Source organism: Serinus canaria, chromosome 7, assembly GCF_022539315.1.
Source record: "Serinus canaria isolate serCan28SL12 chromosome 7, serCan2020, whole genome shotgun sequence".
In the NCBI taxonomy this organism is placed as follows: domain Eukaryota; kingdom Metazoa; phylum Chordata; class Aves; order Passeriformes; family Fringillidae; genus Serinus; species Serinus canaria.
The window spans coordinates 15752054-15773692 of NC_066321.1; the positions used below are offsets into that span (position 1 = coordinate 15752054).

The window sequence follows — 21639 nt, forward strand, 5'->3', positions numbered from 1 at the left end:
CGCAAACTCCAGCTGTCCTAGACAGCCCCAGTTCCCACACAGCCATCAGTGGGATGCCTGCAGTGCTGGATGGTGGAATGTGTTAGGGGAGCTCTTGCACACACACAGCTGATGCAAGGAGACCAGTTAATGTAATCACTGCACCAGGTGCAGGAGGCCATACAGCAAAGCATTTGTGATCATGGAGTAACCAAAAAGGGGTTAATCTGTACTAACCAGGAGAAAATGCTAAGCAAAAACAAAGCAAGTGTTTCATGAAGAGACAGGAGACAGGTTGCAGCAGTGCATGTGAGCTTTCCTGTCAGTACAGCAGCCAAAGGAATGCAGAAAAGCAGGGTGCTGTTAATGGGACCAAAAGGCTGGTGCTGAGCTGGGAGCACAGACCACCACAGACATGGCAAAGAAGAGAAGTAAATGAGTAGTCACCTGTGAAATAAAAACCAGGAAGAGCTTGAGAAGAGCTGTGGACTGGCACACAACCAAAACCTTTGGTTCTGTCAAGCCACATTTTGTCAGGCCCCTCAACACATACCCAGATACTGGAGTAGCAAAGGTGCAGCTTGGCTAGGACCAGAAAAACAAGTTCCAGGGATGAGTTTTCTCAGGGCATCAGCTTGAGCAGAAGAGACATCAATGAGCTGGTCCAGTAACTCCAAATTTGACTCTTGCCCTTTGTGAAAAACGCAGCTATAGAAGGTGAAGGCAGAACTTGCACAAGCTCCTTAAATGGCAAGATGAACACATAAAACCCTACTGGTGTTTACTGGCTCAGCTCTCACAGAGTCATTCCCCCAGACAAAGCTGGGGACTGAGCTCACTCCCACTTAAGATCTGAGATCCCTAAAGGACCAGAGAGCAGCAGCCATATGCCGATTGAGGAAGAGGGGGGAAAGTGGGATGAATTGTGACATCTGCCTCCAGACAGTACAGATCTTATCAAGTCTGTAGATGGCTAGATAAAAATATTGGCCACTGTGGGCCTTCAGCAACTCAACTGCCTCTGGAAGTGACAGAAGAACGTCCAATAGTACAGTGACCCCAAGAAAGAGTGGCCTTCAGACCCAGGATGGAAACTGAACTTCCTGCTCTCCTAAGGCTATAAGAATGGCATAGATGGGTTTGAAGAAAAGGGAAACTTTATTGCATCTTTTCATGGAAGCAGAGGAGCCAAGTCCCTGCTGTTTTCTTGATAACAGAAACTGAAGCCACTGACACCAACTTTGGGCATGTAAAAAGTTTAAATGTCATAGAGACTACTGTGAATAGCTGCCATATTCAATATCCGAAGAAAACAGGCATCAGGTCACTGAATGTCAAATGCACATCTTTATAAAAAACAAGATCACATTGACATAAAATGCAGGTTTGTCACTAAGGACTGAACAGTCAGAAAGCTTGCCCTGAAGCTGCGGACTGAACATTCATAGGAAAACAGAGATGCTGTTCTGGGAAAAGCTACCATCAGTAAAGGTCCCTACTTAGGGTATCAGATCCCACCTATCAGCACCTAATGTAACAGGTCCATTTCTGCCCACCCCCACAGGGAGCTTCAACTGCATGAAAACATCACACACAGTTCTGTCTTTGCTCTTCATGGGGCAAGAGCAGAGACTATGACATAAGCAAAGCCCTGACCAGTCAGCAGCAGTTTTTGAGCCGCATTTAACTCTGTAGGAGAAGTTGAGACAAGGTAAAGCTCTGTTTGGGGAAGGACCAAAAGGCAGGCACTCCCACCTCCACAGCCACACCAACAGCTCCGCAGACAGGCAAGCCTCTGAGGCCTGTGCAGCCAGTGCACCTGGGGCTGAAAGGCCACAGGATGCCCACCTGAGGGCAATATCTGGTGTCAGTCTAATCCTGTTTAAAATTGTTCTTTTGTTGCTCCTTGGAAGAGAGGAAAGTGGAGAAGATAAGCCTAGCATCCCTTTCACACCTGAACAGGACAGGGAGAATAGCCTGAATCCAGTGAGATTAGGGAACCCTTGAGGCAGCAGCAAAGCTAGTATGGAAGCCCTTAGAAAGACATTACAGCACTGCAAAAGAATGAAACAAGGAAAACATGACAATTCAATAAATATAAGCTTTTATTACAATAGAAAATAGTAAAACTCATGTTAAAATAGACTCTTGCTTTTGGACTTCTCAGAAAAAGCCTAAGCCTTGCTTATACTTGTTGGTGCCCACCATAGTCCTGACCCCTAAGCAATGAGCAACACATTTCTGTGCTGAGAACCTCAAGGCTTCTTCCTCCCAGTGACAGTGAAAGACTACAGCAGCAGATTGAGCCATGCCCCATCAGGCAGAGAGGCAAGGGCTCTCTGTGGGGTTGTGTACAACATACTTCATCCCCTTGTGCAATCAGGCTCCAGTTTGAAGCAGATAGCTTTAAGGAAACCATGGACAAGAAGGAGGGAGAGGAAAAAAAAAATCATCAGCATATAATGATAGCTGTCCTGAAACAGCTAAGAAGGCAGCAAATGCATCTGTCAGAAATGGCACCTGACTGCCTTTGGGTAGCTTACACACTATTACAAGGAACACTCTCCACCTTCTCCTTGGGTGGCCAGTCCAGTGCAAATATCTGACTGTGCAGTCTGAACCATTATGTGCTCCCCTCTTACTCACCAGAAGGGGACAGGGGCAAGAGTAGAGTGGAAAGCAGAGGCCACAGGACAGCAAGGTCAGATGGGAGTGGGAGACTCTTGTGCACCCCTGCTGGCACAGCAGCACTTGACTGCAAGTCCTGCCTGCTCCAGCCACCAGGCTCACTCCAGTGCCTCATACACAGCCTTCCGGAGCTCGATTGAGAACATCTCCTCCCAGGGCCCACGGATCCACTCCACCAGCTCCACCAGGAGCTCAGGGCATTCTGTGCGGATGTGCCAAGTGCTCTCCAGCTTCAGTACCTGGCAGGGAGGAAAGGTAGGCAGGTGAATGAGCAGACTGGCCTGACAGGCACCAATCATCCCTGAGCCACCATCCCCCAGCACAGCTGCCAGCTCTTCCTAATTCCTCTGTGACCTCCTCGTCCCTCTCTGCTGCCAGCAGTCGAGTGTCCCTTGCACGACTTTGCACTGTGCTCCCCTGGCTCTGTGGTACAAGGCCCTAGGTTATGATGGGAGATGACAGCCCCAGGACACTCTTGCAGGATCTGAGCACAGTCAGCCCCCAGCACCCTGACCCCAAGAGCACCTGCCGCTTACCTCATCGTAAAGCATCAGCTTGATGTCACAAGGACAGAGGCGATAGGTTATGATATTGCTAATACTGGTGATTGGCTGCTTCTCCTTCAACTGGATGTTGCTCCTAGGAGGCATTTCTGCCTCATGGTCTTCATCCAAGGAGGGCTGCACCTGCCACTGGTGATTCTCCTCCAGCAGAAATAGCATGCTTCGGGTACTCAGCAGGGTCACAGGAAAAGCAGATGCCCCTAAAAGGATATGAGGGAATAAGAAATGCTTTGCTGAGAGCCTGAGTCACCACAGAACCAGCTTTGCTTTCCATTCCTCCCCTAGGGAAATCCTTTACAGCAGCAGTAACTTGCTGAATGACTTTATCCAGTTTCCTGACTGAAGAGGGGATCAGACTACTGAAATGTGGCTGGGCTTGACCAGCCTATCCAAGCTGGTTGCAGAACCATGTACATGAAAGACCACTGCCCGGCAAGGCTTGTCCAGTCCATGCCCTCAAGTGAGGCAGGAAGAGTCACCTGAGTCCTTTGACCTCTTAAACAACATTTTACTACTCCTCAGTTAAGATTTGACAGCTGCAGCTCAAAGCCTGCCTTTTTTGGCCTGAATTTCTCTGGCTGCAGATATCTCATGGGTGGAACAGAGAGCACACACATAAAGTTTAATACCAAGCTGGGATGCGTCATAAATATGACGGGAAGTAAAGCAGTTTTGATAAACTTTAGTCAACATAAATATAATCCAGGTATTCAGTGGATGCAAATTAAAAGCATCTACTGAATTAAAAGCATTAAAAGTTGTGAATAAATTAGATGCACAGTAATAGGAAACCATTAGCAAAACTGACTGAGGTCACAGGGGATCACAAGCTGATGCAGCAGTATGTTGCTTTTCTCATCACATCTCACTCTTGGGAATTAGTAGGACTATCAAAAAGGGGATGTTTAATTAATCCTGTCTTCTTGGTAATGAGATCTCAGCTGGAACTGTGTCCAGTTTTGGGCACCGTACTCTAAAAGAGGAGAAAACTGTAGAGTAAGAAAAACACACTGTAAGTTCTCCCTCTCACATACTATTTGTTCAGCTTGAGGATAGCAATAAACATACTTCCCCCACAGATTCCTTCTGATCCTCATACTCCCATGCCTCCCAATAGTCAATGGTGACCAGGGGTGCAAAAGCTTAGCAGATTGGTCAGAATGTGATTATGAGCTAGGTTGCTTTTTTTCAGTGTCCCAAGCTATGACGACGCTGGAATTGTTCACTGAAGACTCAAACCACAAGTTTAACACATCTGTCCTTCAGCAAGGCCTGGAACAAAACTTGAAGGGCTCTAGCAGGCTCCTCCTGTACTATCATCTCAGGTTCTGGACACCTACTTCTGTTTTCCCAAATGAAGAAGCCTTTCAGCAACTCACACAAGCCATCTGTTTTTATGACTCCTCATCTTTCCCTCAGATCAGGGCAATGATCCAGCCCTCAGATAATCTCTAGCTTCTCAAGCTGTCACCGAAACTGGTGTGCAAGACCAGCTGCTCCCTAGAGCTTAGACTTCCATGTAGAAAAGGACTGGGAGATTTGCTGGATGAACAGAAGTATGCTGCTATTCTACACAACCCAACACTAGAAAAGAGCCCTCACCCATGCCCCCACCCCATTTCTCTGCTGGAAAAAAGGCACAGCTCTTTTCCCCCTGACTGTGCACTAAAATCACAAGCATGTAAGCAGACAGCACAATGTGGCTACTGAGATCTCCTGTACCTTGGATCAGGTATGCCAGCAGGTAGAAGAAACCAGTGTCATCTGCAGCTGCAGAATCTGTGGTCTTGGAGTCCAGCAGAGGCCTGGAGGAGATACAACAGTGGGCTGATAAGGAAGCACTCTGTTTCCAGTCTAGGTTTGCTGTGAACTAGCTACTGTTCCCAGTCCTCCTGGGGAAGGGAAGGACCCGTATCTCCCAGATAATGCAAAGTCCTCCTTCTCCTGGTCCTCTGACTACCACCTTGCCAGCCAGGAGCCAAATGTTTCTTACAAGTAAGAAGGCTGCCCTATGCATCCCACTTTTACTCCCTCCATTATACCCTGGCTCCTTCAGAAGAGCTCAAGTTGCCCTGCCTGGCTCAGCCCATGACACCCCTTTGCCTGCTCACCCTCTGTGCAGCAGGCACTTGAGACAGCTGCCCTAAACCACAAACATAGGCCTGGCTGAACTCCAGTAGTGCCTCCTTCTGTCCTCCCCTGATTCCAGCACCATGCTTCCCAGGGTCTTCTGGACAAGCAGCCATCCCTTTCTACCTGAAATCCAACCTCTCACAGGCTCTTACCATAGCCAATGCTGGGGATTCATTTCCACAGTGGGGATTTCCTTCACCTTACTCCTGTGCTTAGCAGGCAGTTCTTGCATGAGATCTAAAGAGGGGGAGAAGGCAGGTGTCTTTTATTGCAAACCCAAGGGCAGTACATAACAGTTCAGGACACTTCTCTACTGTTCAGAGAGGTGTTGCAAGTTATGATTGCAGTGAAATTCTCTCCCAGCTCCTTTTCTGACCTGTCAAGAAGTTTATTTTCAATATCTATCCAACAACAGCTGTTCTGATAGTGCCCCAAGAACAAATCTTTCAAATCCTCTTCCCCACGCCCCTACAGCTCTACTCTTACCTGTCAGGGTCTGCAGGAACTGGTCACAGCAGCTTTGGTTCCGGATCAGCAGATTGTAGGAAGTTTTTGGGTTCTCAAACTCCATTCGCAAGGTCTGGTGGCAGAGTCCCACTTCCAGATGAGAAATATCAGACAGGTAGTGAGAGTCATTCTTCTTCAGCCAGTCTGCAGGTTGTCCCCTAAACACAGAGCACAGCCCTCAGCTGCAGCAGGCTGCCCCATCTCCTCCCACTGCAGCAGGGGGTTTGCCAGAACAGCCTGTGCATGTCACCACTCCTCCAGGGTAAGGGCAGCAAGGCTAGCACAGGCTGGCACTACCCAGCACTCACAGACTTGCTGCAGGGTCCTCACCTGATAGCTCCAGTGACTTCCAGCACATAAATCTTGAGATCAGAAGCAACCAGGATTGAGAGGAACTCTCCTGGCCGGCCAAACTTCACCATGACCACCTAGAGCACACAGAGGGTGGGTCACAGCTTTGGCCTGCCCTTGACAGCTCATCCACAGAAAAGCCAGACTCAAAGACACTTCAGCTCCCTTCACACCCCAGTCTCTGAAACACCACCTCAGTGCAGAACTTGCAGGGTGGCAAGAGGGACAGCAGAAGAGTTGTAGGAGTGGTGCTGTGGGAGCTCACCTTGAGAAAGCACTGGAACTCCTCAGCATTCTCTTCAAAAACTTCCATGTCCAGGTACAGCTTCAGGCGATGATCCACTGAGCGGAAGTCCCTGGTGTTCAGGACGCTGTTTACAGCTGAGGAGAGCAAAGGGCAGCAATGACACTGTCCCGTGACCAGGAGCTGCCTGAGCATGCAGACAGGCACCAGGGCAGCAGTGCCACCCTCTCTGCACACCTGCTTCCATCAAGTCTCTCCTCAAGACAAAGGGCCAAACCTGAGGTCGCCATGCGGAGATAAAAGAGGAATTCATTGCTCTGACACTTTTTTTTTTTTTCAGATATACAAAGCTTTGGTCTAAGCCAGATTCAAACTGTTCTTGGCTGTTTAGTCCCAGAAGGACACTGCTTTGCTGCTGGATTTGGCAGGAGGACAATTCTTTATCACAAAGCCAGAAAGATATTTCTTATTTCAGCTGGTGTCAGCTCAGGTCAACTTTTTAACTGGCTTTGATTGTGGCAAGGTTAAAGCTGCCTGAGGAAGACACCAATAAAACTGCTAAAGAGTATAATTAGGTTTGTCATGAAATTGTATAACCAAAAAATTTGGTTATAAAACAGCTACAGTACTGCCCAAGAGTTCACACTTCCCAGCAGAGCCTGTTCTCCACCAGAAACGCTACACTAATCAACCACTCCTCACCAGGAACTTTCCATAGGCTCAGTTTCAAATTGGGACCTTGCAATTTGACCTCAGAAAAGAGACTGCTTCATACTTAACTGTACAAGACTGAACATAGCAACCTTAAAACTGTGATTCTACACTGACTCTCCTCTTCTGAGGCACAGCAGTCTTGAAGGACTGGGGGAGACCTCTATAGATCAAGAAAACAACAGGTTGTAAATCAGAACTACACCCAGCTGCAGCAGAGTCACTTGCTGGGCTAGACCAGATAACCTCCACAGCTCCTTTCCAACTTGTTATTCTGTAAATCACAAGCTGATACCCAGGCAAAGGCAGTCTGCTTCATCAGAAATCCAAGGTCCTTCAGAAAAATAATTTGTGGGCCTCCTGTCTTGCATGACAGCTCTCACATAGCCAGCATGCAGTCTGTTGGACAGGTTTCGTCGTGGGAAGCTCACTAAAAAAGTGAGGAAAGCACAAGCAACTGTAGATCCACAAACCAGAGCCTCCTTCTAGCACACCAGCCTTACACTGCACTTAAGCCAAAGAATAAATAGAGAGGAATTGTGCATACTATTCTCCAAAGGTAATGCTCCAGCTGGCAGTTCCTGGATGCTACAGGAACCCAGTGTGTCCATAACTGAGCAATGCAGCTTACAGAGCAAGACCCTATTACTCAGAGTCTAAGCAATAATAGGTGTTAGGAGCTGACTCACTTTTCCTACCTTCAGGCATAAGGATTTAACAGAGAGGGGAATAAAAATCTCTGCTCATAAGAACCATATGTTTATGGCTGCTCATACTTGATGTCCCCCTTCCCCATTAAACAGGAGGAAGTGTACTCTGCAAGCACCACTGATAAAACCAGCAACAAGCTGTCAACACCCCTAAACCCTGCACAGCTTCCTCATACTCACTGGGACTGAGATTCCATGTTTCCTCGGACTCCGAGTTCACAGAGAGCGGGGAAGGCGTGGGGCCCCGAGAAAGGCTGTAGCGGCAGCTTCCCGCCAGGCTGCCCCCACTGGTGTCTGGGTGGCTAAGGGACAAGGACTGGCTCTTCACACCCTGCTCCTTCCCAGAGCCACCCTCTGATCCATGGCAGGTGGGATGAAGAGTGCTCCCAGGCTCAGGCTCTGTGCTCAGCTCCGGGCTCCTGGCACTGTTGCTGGTGTCTATCTCCGAGCTGTCCTCCCCACCAATGTAGAACTTCCCACTCTCAGTGGCCAGGACAGACGTTTCCTCTGGGCCCTCCTGCTGGCTGCCTCCCTCCAGCACGGAGTCTGACAGTTCCTCACTCGTGCTGTCGGCACCAGGCGGCAGAGGCGTGCTGGAGCACTCCTCTGAAGGCAGAATGACCACATGGTCACTGGAACAACTGGGACAGGCTATGGGCTTACCAGCTGCTGCAGAACCTGTGAAAGATTTTGTCAGGTATAAAGAAAGGGCAGAACAGCTCTCCCCAGCAAGATTTTACTTCCCCTCACCTCCTCTGCAAACCATGAACCCTCCCTTTTCAAAGTAGAAAAGTTTCAGTAGTAGTTACAGTCTGACTTGAGCAGCTTGTTGAGCAACTTGTACAGAAGCATATCCTACATACCTCTCCTCACAAATCAACCAGAAATTCTGGGTCACTGCCACATGAAATAGTTCTGCTCAGATTTATGGTGGCCCAGTGTGTGCTGTGGTTGCAACTGAAACCGTACCAGGGCTTTGTGTTATGACTTTCCTCCACTTCACATCTGCAAGTGCTCACATAACCTCGGAAGCCTAAGCTCATGACCAGTCAATCCAATCTTCCTTAGCCACTTCCATCCCCAGCATGCTGTGTCCCTTCCCCACCTGTCCTCATCCCTTCTGACACTGATTCCTGTTGCTCCCTTCACCCACACCAGAACAGACTCCCATCATGCCATTACTCCGGCAGGGAGAATAAAGTATCCTGGGGTGGAGAAAAGTGCTGCAGCCAGGACAGCACTTCTATGTTCACTGCAGTATTTCAATCCCAGGATACTTTGTCAAAACAGCATCTTCTCAGCTATGGCACTCCCTACTTCCAATATAAACTGAGCTTTGAAAAACACAGCAATCACAAGATGCCTACACAGGACTAGCCACATCTCAGCTGAGATACCACATCTAGTTTTAAACAGGCAAATGAAAGTGTGGACAAATGGGAAAAAAATACGAAGACCAGCAAGAAACTGAATGTCTGAGATATGACTGACAAGTAAATTATCTAGAGAATTGAGCCTATTTAGTCTAGAGGACAGAAACCAGGAAAAGTTGCCAGAGGAGAACAATGGCCCTCAAGTACAAAGAAAGAAATAAATTGCTCCCCTGAAGTGGCATCAAGAGTGGGCTTAACATCATAGACAGGGAGACTTAGATTAGGGTTCTGGCTGTTTTTATGATGTCTAACAGCCAAAGTTTTACCTGAAATACTGATGCAGATTCCCTGAAAGCTTTCATTAGCAAAAGCACTTTAGAACAAATAAAGTCTCTGTGGCAGAACTGACTACATGACCTTTAAGTCCTCTCTCAGACTTCAGTTACCAGCACCCTTGTGTTCCCCCAGGCCACCCAGCACAGGAGTGCTGTTTGCTTAACCTTAAACCCGTGGTTTATTCCTGCTAGGAAACAAGGCAGGCTTTTCCCAGTCCAAGTAGGCCAAGTGAGAGTTCATCCCACAACAGGTTTTAAATTCCAGTACAGACAACATGTATACATTCCATGCTCATATACATTCCATGCTCTGCACCACAGCTGCCATCCTGGAAGTCTGCCTGGGCATTAATTAGCAAACATCCTTCTTCTGGGCACTGCAGCCTACCTTGATCTGCGGCAACTAGAGTCTCCAGGATTTTCGTGTCTCCAAGCTCTGAAGAATATGAACCTTGATGCCAGGGGGGCACGGACTGTGAAAACTCCTGCTTGCATTTCAGGCACTGGAGCTTCATGGATCCCTTCTCTTGGTCCTGATTTCGCTGGTTCTCCTCAACAGCTGGGGACAACACTTCAAGGATACACTACAAATAGCAGCACAGGGAAAAGGATGCTATCACGTAGCTATGATTGTTCTAATAAAATCAAGCTTCTGACACCAGCAAGTCTTTTCACATGCCTCACTATAGCATTTCAGAGTGTAAGGTGTGCAAGCATATTTCCCAACTGTGCAAGACTTGCCAAGGACATGGAGCTTCACTGCAGAAGACCAAGACAATATGTTTTTGCAGGTCTGTGCCTAATAGCTACATAAAGACAGGCTCCCTCTGGAGCTCTGATCTCAAAGACCCTAACTATTTGTGTCTTGTCTCTAACAACTTGTTAAAATGTACTTAAATGGTATCTTGAGAGAAATTATTGAATGAGAGACCAGAGTCCCTACAGCAGCTGTGTGGACATAGCACTGACATTCACTGTCCAGAGGACCAAGCACAGGCCAGTACATCAAAAAAAATTACATTGCATATGCACAAGTAGTGATCACTAGCCTGACTACAAACTTTTCATCCCAAGAGGGAGAAAACTGCAAGACTCTCTCCTTGAGAGCAATGTTTATGCTACAGGAGCTCCACTGCCCATGGCCATGCTCACAGGGCCCTCCACAGGTCCCTGTGCAGAAGAAGAAATCCCTACAAGCCAGACCCGGGCAGCAGGTGCTCATGTGCTCTGAGAACAGCAGCTCTATGCTGGCTGGAAGAATTCAGTGCCTTGCAGTAACACCGCCCCCTCCCCAAGGCCCCCCACCTGCAGACACTGCTCCGGGCAGTCGTCAAGCACCACGTATCTGCGCTTCTGCCGGTCCTTGCGGATGTAGCTGAAGTGCAACGTGAGGACAGGGAAAACTCGCTCCAGGTCCTGCAGGAGACAGAAAAAACACCCTTTCTGGGATGAGGGAGAAGCTTTCACAGACTACATTTGCTTGCAAAAGGCTGAAACATGGCCATACAAGCACTTAATTTAGTACGTCCTAAGCATCCCTCCACAGATGAGAGCATTTGGGAGTCTGGTAAAATGGGCAGAAATGAATAAACAAATACAAAGCTAGTAAGTGCTGACAAGACTTGCGTTGAGTGCTTGAAAAATTGCATGAGCGCTTTAAACTTACAACAGTAACTCTCAAGGCCTAGAACAAATCATTTCAAAGAAAACACCTTTTTCATAAAGGTAGTTCAGAAGAATATCAAACCACAACCATTCAAAAAGGCACAAGGGCAGGGTTTAAAAATGATTTGGAGCTTTTAGAGAAAACAGAATTAGAGAAACCTGTGAACATGTCTGTATACAGACTGAATGTTAAAATCTTACCACATGGAAAAAGGGATTTCCAGACTCCCTTTCTAAAGAACCACAAAAGCCAAATAGGACTGGTAATGCTAAAGTGTGCACCTAGAGCAGATGGCAAACTGCCCACTGAGTTGCCAGACTAGACTCTGTGCTGCTCTAGAAACAGTGCAGTCTACAAAGGGTCCTCCAAGACCAGGGTAGTAAGGAATGGATGGGAAGGACATCTCCATTTCATTTAAGCTCCTCTTGAGAAGTCTCTCATTCCTCCACACCAGAACAACTCCAGCCATTGTCTTTAAATTCCAGCTCTGGAAAAGATTTGATGCTGGCTTCTGCTGCATTATTGCAGGTAGCCTAAGCAATACAGATGCCATTAGACACACATGCATTGGGTTGAAGGGATGCTTAATCAGGCTTTGCAGGAGGTAGGAAAAGACCTGCGGGATTCTTAACAGGAGCCCAAATCCAGAATGCTGCCATACACAGGGAGTAAGATGACAAAACTCAGAGAAGTGTAACTCACCATCCTCTTCCAGGTCAACTCAGAGGTCTCTACATTCTTCAGGCATTTCAGCTCCAGCTTGTGGAGGACTCTGGCCGCCTTCAGTTCCACCTCAATCACATGCTTAGCTGTGACTCGCAGGAAGATCCAGTCTGGCTCTGGGTCCCCTTCTCCTTCTATCTGGCTCACCAGCACTGGCTGGCACAGGTCCACTGCCAAACAAGACACAATACAAGTCAGTACATGCAGCAGGACTTCAGTCCTGCTGGACCTAGGTTCTTAGCATTCCCACAATACTGGGCACTATGATACAGCTTCAGAGACAAATCACATTTGATTGATCTATTTTGTTGTCATGCAAGCCCTTAAAAACACCAGTGAAAGGACCTGTTTACCTTCTGCCTTCTCGTCTTCTTCCTCTCCAAGCATTAGCTCATCTGCCTCCTCTTCTCCTCTCTGCTCTCCTTCCATAGGCTCATCCGGCTGTACTTCAGGCTCTTCCTCCTTTGCAGTGTCATCCAAAGGAGGAGAGGATCCTTCTTCCTGGGATTCTTGGGGCTTTCCTTGCTCTGGGTCAGAGCTCTCGCTCTGCAAGTCCATTGCAGCAGGTCTGCCTGTGATCTCATCTGCAGAGCGGCTGCGGGACATGACAGGTGCTTGGTCATGCTCCTCCAGGTGTCTCTTGTACTGCAGCCACTCAGCACCAAAGCGGTCTCTGAAGCTGGCCAAGCGCTTCATCTCCTTCTGATGCTCTAGGACCAGACCTGCAAAGAGAAAACTTGGGAAGTATGAAGGTAGTCACCAGGCTAGAGCACTCTTACTGTGGGCAGTTTAGCTGCTGTGTTATTAAGGAAGACAATGAGGCTCACCAGCAGAGAGGGGTAAGGCCTGGGGCTCATGTTCTGTGTCACTTGGCTCCGAAATACTTGCTCTGCGCACTTTGACTTTTCCCTGGAAAAAAACAGGATAAAAGTAGTTGTGAGAAACTAGAATAATGAAAACAGCACCTGATGAGGGGCTCTGCCAAGCTGAAGGGTTTACAGTTGTTACAGTGTAGGGACACACCCTGAAACACTTGTGAGGGTATATGAACATTAATATTAAAGCCCCTTCCTAATACACAGCCGTGTAGAGGCTGACTAACTACGCAGTCAGTACCAGACCACATCTCACTGCAGGAGGCTTCACGTCAGGGTATCCCCTTCATCCAACATGCCAGCTACATGGCTAAGAAGCTATGTCAATCCCAGACCTTGCTTTTCTTTCGAGGAACCCTGACGGCCACATTCTCTGATGGGGACTGGCTGTCGCTGAAGTCTGCAGCACAGGAGCTCTCCAGTGCACTGCGGTCCAGTGCAGTCTTCTCTGAGGTAGAAGTGTGGATGGACTGGGACACACTTTGCACAAGTCTTGGAAGGTGCTAAAGCAAGAAAAATAGAGTATTTCCAGGTGAGTGCAAAGGGCAGACAAGGCAACCAAGCCACAACTCAGGCTGACAGCTTTCCTACTCCTCACCGCAAGCTTTCACCATCTCACTCAAAGCACTGACAACAGATCCTGCCTGATTGATTGGATTGTTTATCACAACCACTCTCATTTACCTCAATCTCTGCCTTTCTTAAAATAGCAGATGGGAAACTGATAATTATTTTGCTGACATGTAGCTCAAGTGTCAAGTACCATACAGTACCTGAAGAGGAAACAGGCAAGGCTCCAAGTCCTGTAAGGCTACATAAGCCAGAATAAATTACACTGGCCAGTTCCAACAATTATCAGGAATCAGCATGAACTGAGACAAAATGATCTGTGTCTAAGTCAAAGTAGTCAATAAAGATTTAACAGGACACATGACAATGCAGAAACCTGTCAGAGTTCCCAGTCCCAAAGCCAGTAAGATCAGTTTTTAACAATTATACTTACCATTAAGTCTGAGGAAGAGAGTGGCTCCCCGTCCAAGAAGAACTGTAATTAGAGACCCATTTGCAGTCAGATTCCATTTGGCTGGCACATACTCAGGACAACTTCTGCTGACTCCTACTTCCCTTCAGGCCACCCTAGGGCTGGGATCCCTGGCAAAAAAACTGCAAAGAAACATCCCTGTTCCTGCCTATCCACCACTCCTTTAGTTGTAGCTACCTGACCTAATAGCATGTAAGGCCAGAAGGGACCGCTGTGGTTTTCCTGTTTACAGACTTTATAATTTCCAGAAATGTATCCAAGACAGTTCACGGAAAAGGTACAATGGATTATTCTACAACAGCTCAAATTGTTTTGAAAGGTACTCACTTTCACCTCAAGGCCTTTATCCTACTTCTAACCTGACTCCACATAGCTTCCAGTAATTTGAGCTTTTTCCAAGATGCAGTTTGAAGACAGTGAATCCAGCCATTTGCAACGGATATGAAGGGCAGACCATCTCTGGAACACCTCTGACCATTAGCAAGTAAGTTTATTTTGCTAAATTGCCAGAACACTGGCTTTGCTGCCTTCTTTATTTGAAATCAGATTACCAAGAACTGACCTAAGCACTGGAGTGTAAGGGAACCGTAATGACACCTGAGAGAGACCAGAGTGAAGCAGACAAAGAGGTGGCCATGGCTGCCAAAGTAGTACATACTTTGGTAAGGTGGGCAAAGACTGCGAGTTCCTTCTTTGCAGTCCAGCTACATCATTACTATCTAGCATGAATAGTGTAAGGTTCCATCAGTGAGCAAAACTGAAGAGGTAGACAGTGAAGCCATATTAAGATTTGAGGTGTTGCAAACCTGAGATCAGTATTCAACTCTGTGCTGGCCAGCACATCATGTAAAAATTTAAGGTTAAACTACTCTACTGCAGGTAAAAAAAAAAACAACCACAAAACAATCACCACTGTTACACAGCTGGAATAAATCTGCAAGTTTCTTTTCCCTCATTTGCCCCAAGTGTTAAAATGTTAAAACACCCTATGCCTTCAACAGCAGGGGCAGAAGGTAGTGGCTAATACTCACATTGGAGAAGGCTGCCCTGGGAGACACATGGACAAGGGCTGCAGATCGGTGATTTTGATGGAACCATATTGGGTTTCCCTCCAAATGCAGCTGGGTGAGGGAAACAGACAAGTTGTTACTAGAAGCAATATTCTCTACCCCAGTATATCCTGCCTGCAGGCTCCAGTCTTTCTCTGCTTTAAGAAATATCCTTGCAGTGGAACAGTTATCAAGCCAGAAGAGGGCTAGGCTTTTAAAACGCTTTTTGAAATTACCTCAGCAAATAGAGAAGCAGATCAAAGTACCTCCTACTCATGACCTAAATCATTATGAGTTTTTTCAGTACTGACTCTGAGAAGTGTTGAAAGAACAGTCCTTTGTAGGCCCAGAGAAGCTGTAGATGTCCCATCCCTGGAGGTGTTCAAGGCCAGATTGGATGCAGCTTTGAGCAACCTGGTCTAGTGGGAGGTGTGTCCCTGCCTGTGACAGAAGGGTTGGAACTAGAGCCTTGAGGTCCCTACCAACCAAAACCACTCTCTGATTCTACGACCTTCCATCACAAGCACTATAGTGACTGCCATGCTCCTTCAGATCTCTCTGAACACACAAATCCACAACAGGATTATGGTAGGATCTTTACTGAACTTAATGTTAAAATCAGAAAGGATGAGCAAGGAAATGGGGATGAACATACGAAAAAAGGTTAGCTTGAGGAAGGGTCACTAAAAATGAAGGCTGAAACACAGGTGTCTGTGTAAGGCTCCCCCATCAGTTTCCTGCAATAAAATTAAATGCTCAAGAGCTGAGCTAATCTTTCAAAACTCTCTGGTTACCACAAAGTCTCCATCTTGCACACCCTGACCATGAAATCCCTAATTTACCAACTCATCAGGCTTTATGCTTACTTTTTTTAAATAGTGCAGAGTGGACAATGGTGCCAGCTGGGAATGTTCCAGCAGCAGGTTATAGGCCACATCCAGGTGCTGCAGATTCACAAGCTGTTCCACCCCTGTGAACAAAGCAAGAAGTCATCAGCATGCTAGACAACAAAACCTCCCCCAAAACTGAAGCCTAGTTAAAATAGTTGTGCCCAAGATTTCAAGTTCTGTTTGTTCTCAAGGACAACAGGAAGGCTTCAAACTCAGAAATGCTTCTCCCTTGTGGGCTCACCATTGATGCTGTCGAGCTCATTGTTGCGCAGGATCAGAGTCACCAGCTTGGATCGGCTGAAGATGCCAAGGTTAGGCACCTTGGACAGGAAGTTGTATGCCAGATTGAGGTATTCTAGCTCTGTAAGGGTCTGTTCAGAGAGAAGAGCAGCATTGGATCAGCTGGGACCTTATCTCAAAGCCTGGCCCTGAACTCAAGGCAGGGCACTAGCTTTTACCATTTTTTTCATCCCAACAGGGTGAACCAACAAGTGAATTTCTTTACACTGTTTCTGCAGGAAGAGTTTGATGTTCACATTGGGAGTGGTTTGTTTAGGGGCACTCAGCAACATCTGATGCTTTACAGAATTTTCCAGGAGCACCTTTCTCTTTCCTCACCAACTTTGATTGAGTATTGGAAAGGACTGGACATCCTGCATCAGCAAAACGAGTGAACTACCAAAATAAACCCTTTCTTACCTTTGTAAAGATGATGGGGAATGATACATTGTGAGTCCCATCAACTCACAAAAAGCTGTTTCAAAGCTTTCCTTCAAAGAAGCAGATCCAGCCCAGTAAAGCATGGATTTCACTGCTCCTCCCAGAAACACACGAGCCATTGTGATGGACTATTCCTTTTCTAGAGTAACTGAGTGGTTTCTGAGAGCAGGAAGTAAATGCTACTGGCAGTTTGAACAAACTGAACAGTAAGCTTCTACAGCCCCATGCCTGGCTACATAATTCTCATCTGCTGCACAGGTTACAGCAAAGTCTTGGCCACAGTGGAGAGCCCACCCTGTGAGGGGCTGTACACACAGAGTACCCTGGGTGTATCAGTGCATTTACCACACAGCCATGCTGGGCTGCCAAGTGACAACTAGAGCTAACTCTCTATCTTAGAGGTGAGGAACACTGCCTTTTCTACCTCAGTGGCACTTGTACTGCACACACAGGACAATGGTTTTCAGGCTGCAAGCACTAGCTCTAAGCCACACCTCATCTGTGATTTCTTTTATTATACCTCACCTAGTAGGAATGTGATGTCAATGATTACAGAATTTCAGCAGTATCCTCTGCACAGGAGGAAACTCTGCTGGTCAGCCCAAAATACTCACCGTTAAATAGTGTTCACAATCCTGGATCTTGTTGTGACTCAAATCCAAGACCCTCAGAGCATTCAATAATTGCTGAGGGACAAAAAGATACGAGATCAGATCCTACAACTGTCTCTGTTACAGCATGAAAAGCTTCTCCTGCTGGGAGAGGCCAGCAAAATTAACACTGCCCACTTCCTCCCACCCAGACCTAGCAGCATCAGTAACAGAAGGCCTGGCTCTTGGCTGTGATCATCTCCTCTCTCCTCCTCAGCCATGCAGGAAGGATGCCCCACTCACCAGTGAGTCATCCAAGGCAGTGATTGAGTTATAGCTGAAGTTCACAGTCTGCAGTTCCAACCATGGGAGAGCACAGCTCAGATCTCCACCGCATGCTGAAATTATTTCCTAGGAGGAAGAGAGGAGCCGTACGTTGGTGAGTACTAGCTGTTATAGTAAAAGCAGATGAACACAGGAGAACAGTCTAGAAGGTGGCTGACATACTGTGCTTTACAGACATTGTTTTGCTGAGAGAGGCAGTGACTTTTATGTCCCTAATTCAAGTATTTGGAGGTGATGGGAATCCCACAGCCAGATATTTATAAAGAAGGGAGATGCTTTTGTTTCCTACTGTGAAGTGGCAATAGTTAACCTAATCTGGTAGATTTCCTAGGCTCAGAACACTGAGCACAAAGATTCATGCTAACAAAATCATTTTCAGGCCTCCCTCCAACAAAAGCAAGATACACACTTGTATCCTAACAGATAAAAAGCTCTGAAAGCACTCCCTACCATCAGCCCCTGCTCTCCAGCAGGTGTGTGCTTCTGCATTCCAGAGAGAAGCCCAGAGGCTCATGGTGAGCACAGCCCATGCTACTCAGCTTTTCATGGCTAGAGCTTGCCTTCGTGTCTCAGAAATGTGCTGGGCAGCAGTGCAGGTAAGACGCTGGGGCACAGCATTTCCTCTGACAAGAACCTCTAAAAAGGCTGCTGAGGTACAATGAAATAAACCTTGACCAGCTGCAGTCCTTGAATGTGGAAACAGCTAGATACGCAGAATTGTCAGACCTAGCTGGCACAAATGTTGTCTAGAGCCAGACATTCTCAAGAAGATAAAGAGAAGCTTACAGAGCACATGTGCCTGCAAGCAGGGAATCCTTCAACACTGCCTGAGACAGGAGAAGGGAGATGAAGCCATACACAACAATGAATAAAAGGGCTAGCACCATCTTCCATCTTCCCTGTGTGAAGAGCTGTTTGATGAAGACAGCCTTTCTCTTGCAATCTACCCCATGAGCTGTGTAGAGACACTCACCTCCAGTGTACTGATACATTTGCAGCAGGTTAGAGATTCCAGCTGAGAATAGACAAATCGCAGTCCCCGCAGGCAGTGTGGAGGGACAGACCTCAACTGCAGCAGTGATGAGAAAGTAAGAACAACATACATCAAAATATTACAGTGGTGGAGCAGATCCAAGTTTTACCCCAAGCAAGCTTTGCAGGAGTTTAGTCTTAGCCTTCCAGGGAAGCCACAAAAGCCTACCCAGCTTTTAGGAGCAGAGTCATTCTGCAACTACAAAACTAGCCAAGAAAACCCAAACAGCGAGACTCAAACCCACTCTTGCTATCTATACTTACTTCCAGATGCCGAGGGACTTGAAGGGGAAGATCTTCACAGCAGATTGCAAAACACAGTTTGGAACATGAACAAGCTGGAGAAATGAGAAAAGAAGTCTCATGTCAAGCTTGATTTGTGCTGCATTACCACGTTCCTGATGCACCAACTGCAGCACTTTGGACAGGCTGTCCCACCAGCTTGGGTAATCCCTTAAAAGCTCTCTCCCAGTGCTGGTAGTGGCACTGTCTCCCTGGATCCGTAGTATACAATAGAGGTCACAGAGAACAGCATGTTAGTGTAGTCTGCCAGCCCATGGAGGTCCTCTTCATCTCCCCTGCCCACATGGCTACACCACTCTCAGCACCACTGGGAGGTCTGACAGCTGGATTCCTCATCAGCCACAACCAGCAAATCTACTAAAGACAAAACTAACTGCTGGAGGTATGTTTATCAAGCAACTGAGTAGAACTAGCACTCTGGTGGGAGGTGTGCATGTACATTTCACCACAAGAGGCCAAATAAGGCAAATGACAAGCAGATCCAATGGAAAACAGAGGTAGTCTCCAAGGCACTGTTAGTGTTAGACTGAGGTGCCTGCAAACCTCCTCTTTGTATTCTGTAGTGCAGCCACAGGCCCTTTTAGCACAGGGCAGTCAGGCTGTGTTCATGCAGCTTATTAAAACCACCTTCTAACACTTTCTATGGACAGTGCATAAACAGTATTTCTGGCTGCTACTGAAAGTGAGTGCTGAAGCAGTTACCACTTCCACTGTAGACAGCAAAGTACAACCAGGAAGACCATCTCTACCATACATATACATTCACACAGAAGTGACTCATCAGATGCAGAACAGACATCCTAAGGCCTCATCACCACTACAGCTTCCACAGCTACAGCCCTGCCAGGAATGAATCACTGCCCACTGCCTGCCACTGCCAGCACTAATGTGCATGTTGAACAAGAGTATTTGTAAGGGGAGCTTGCACTGGCAAGCTTTAATGACCAGTTCTAGCAAAGTTTATTTCAGATGCCATTCTTGCTGTGTGTCTTGATCATCTCCTCTCCCTCCACTGTCTTAAAAATCTGTCAGGCTGATATATATTATTAGCTTCTCCAAGTAAACCAGTTACCAGACATCAATGGGCAGAGGCTTCTCTAGAGGCTTGTTCCAGAGAGAGCACATTTTCTAGTGAACAGGAGCACTCACCACAACATCCTCCTGACTGCAGCAACCCTCCCTGCCTCCTCCTGCCAGGAGACCCATGTTTCTCCACAGACTCTGGGCCCCACTCACTACACTGTTACAAAATCTTCCCAACAACATTCTGATACTGCTCCACTCTCACAGGAAAAACAGGTTTTTAAAGACATCACAGATTTTAGTGCTCAGCCGCAACACCTTTGGAGCCCCACTGCAGAACCCAAACCAGCTGCTAATGCCTCTTTCCCTTTCAGGCTCCTTTCACCTCTATTACCCACCCAGCATGTGTCAGTGCCGAGCAGAACCATGTGCAGCATCATTGCCCATGCCACCTTTCAAAAACCTCTCTGAAGAATTTCTTGATCTGCAGTTTTGTCTTTGTTACAGCCTCTTTACTACAGCCTATTTATTGTTAAAAGTAATGAAAATATGTTACTAGGAATATCCCGTGCTGTGAAACGGATCAAGCAGAACCACTGCCCAGGCTGCCGAAGTAAGCAGCAGCCTCAGAGTGTGCACAGCATCTGACCCCTCTGCTCAAGTTCCCTGGCTCGGCTGCCTTGGGCACATCAATCATCACTCCGGGAGCACTCAGCTGTGCTCAGGTGCCAGATACTGCCTGAATTGCTCAAGCCCTTCAGGAAATAATCATTTCCCCAACAATGACAACACCTTACCAAGGTCAGAACTTAATTAACTCCTGGTGACCCCGTTTTTAACTCCGAGAAACTTTCAGCTGAGTTGCACGGCTGATCCTAGGTAAGCAGCTATAGACTATCGTGCTAAGCGACGACTCCACGCAAGAGCTCTGGGAGACCCTTGTGACCCACGGAGCCCGCAGGTCACACGGGGACAACGGGCACCTGAGGAGGCTGCTCTGAAGCTGTGCCTGCCACCTCCACTGGCCGGCCCCGCAGCACGCCCGGCCCCGCTGTGTACGGACCTTCAGGGAGTGAGTCTTCTGCAGGACGTCGAAGAGGAACTGCGCCTGGAGGATGGCGGCTGTCTCGGCGGGGTGCGAGGGCAGCGCCACGAAGCCCCGGTTCTGGTTGCGGGAGCCCAGGTGCTGTTCGAAGACCTGCGTGAGGTGCTGCAGGGTGGAGGTGAGCAGCGTCAGCGTGCTGGAGCCGTCCAGGACGAGGTCCCCTGCAGGACAGGGAAAGGACGGGCCAGGCCCTGAGTGTCCACGCACCGGGGGCACTGACGCGACCGGGCCCGGCGAGGCCCGCGGCGGCCACCACTCACCGGCGTCCTGCAGCAGCCGCGCCAGGCCGCGCACCAGCGTCTCGGCCGCCGCCATCTGCAGCGGGGAGGCCGAGGCGACCCCGGCCCGGCCCGGTTCGGCACGGCCCGGCACGGCCGGTCCCGCTGCCGCTCCGCCGCTCTTCCGCGTTACCGCCGAGGCGCGCCCTTCCGCCGCACCAGCGAGGCGGCCGCCGCTCACATCCGGTTGCCATGGAGCCCGCCCCAGCGTCCCCCTCCCGCTCGGCGGGGCCCTCGCCCCCCGGCCCCCGCCCCGCCGCCGCCCCGCGCCGCCGCCCCGCAGCCCTCCCGGTAAGCGGCGGAGGCCCGGCAGCGGCGGCGGTCGGCGCGAAGCGGGCCGGGCCGGTGGGAAGCCGGAGAGCAGCGCCGCCCGCCGCCAGCGCGGCGCGGCACGGCACGTGTCG

General features: G+C 48.4%; 1 protein-coding gene across 1 annotated transcript; it reads right to left on the reverse strand.

Moving 5' to 3' along the window:
• Nucleotides 1-2066: 2066 nt before the first annotated feature.
• On the reverse strand, nucleotides 2067-21382 carry STK11IP (serine/threonine kinase 11 interacting protein). Its single transcript, XM_050976964.1, is given in 25 exon segments — nucleotides 2067-2906; nucleotides 3204-3430; nucleotides 4953-5035; nucleotides 5516-5600; nucleotides 5850-6028; nucleotides 6201-6298; nucleotides 6487-6602; nucleotides 8067-8564; nucleotides 9983-10178; nucleotides 10900-11010; nucleotides 11963-12153; nucleotides 12337-12705; nucleotides 12811-12892; nucleotides 13194-13361; nucleotides 13862-13903; nucleotides 14932-15021; nucleotides 15816-15919; nucleotides 16081-16210; nucleotides 17174-17245; nucleotides 17453-17560; nucleotides 18468-18563; nucleotides 18791-18804; nucleotides 18807-18864; nucleotides 20916-21118; nucleotides 21218-21382. Coding segments are annotated over 25 exon segments (3516 nt in total). The 5' UTR covers nucleotides 21273-21382; the 3' UTR covers nucleotides 2067-2765.
• Between the last annotated feature and the right edge of the window lie 257 nt (nucleotides 21383-21639).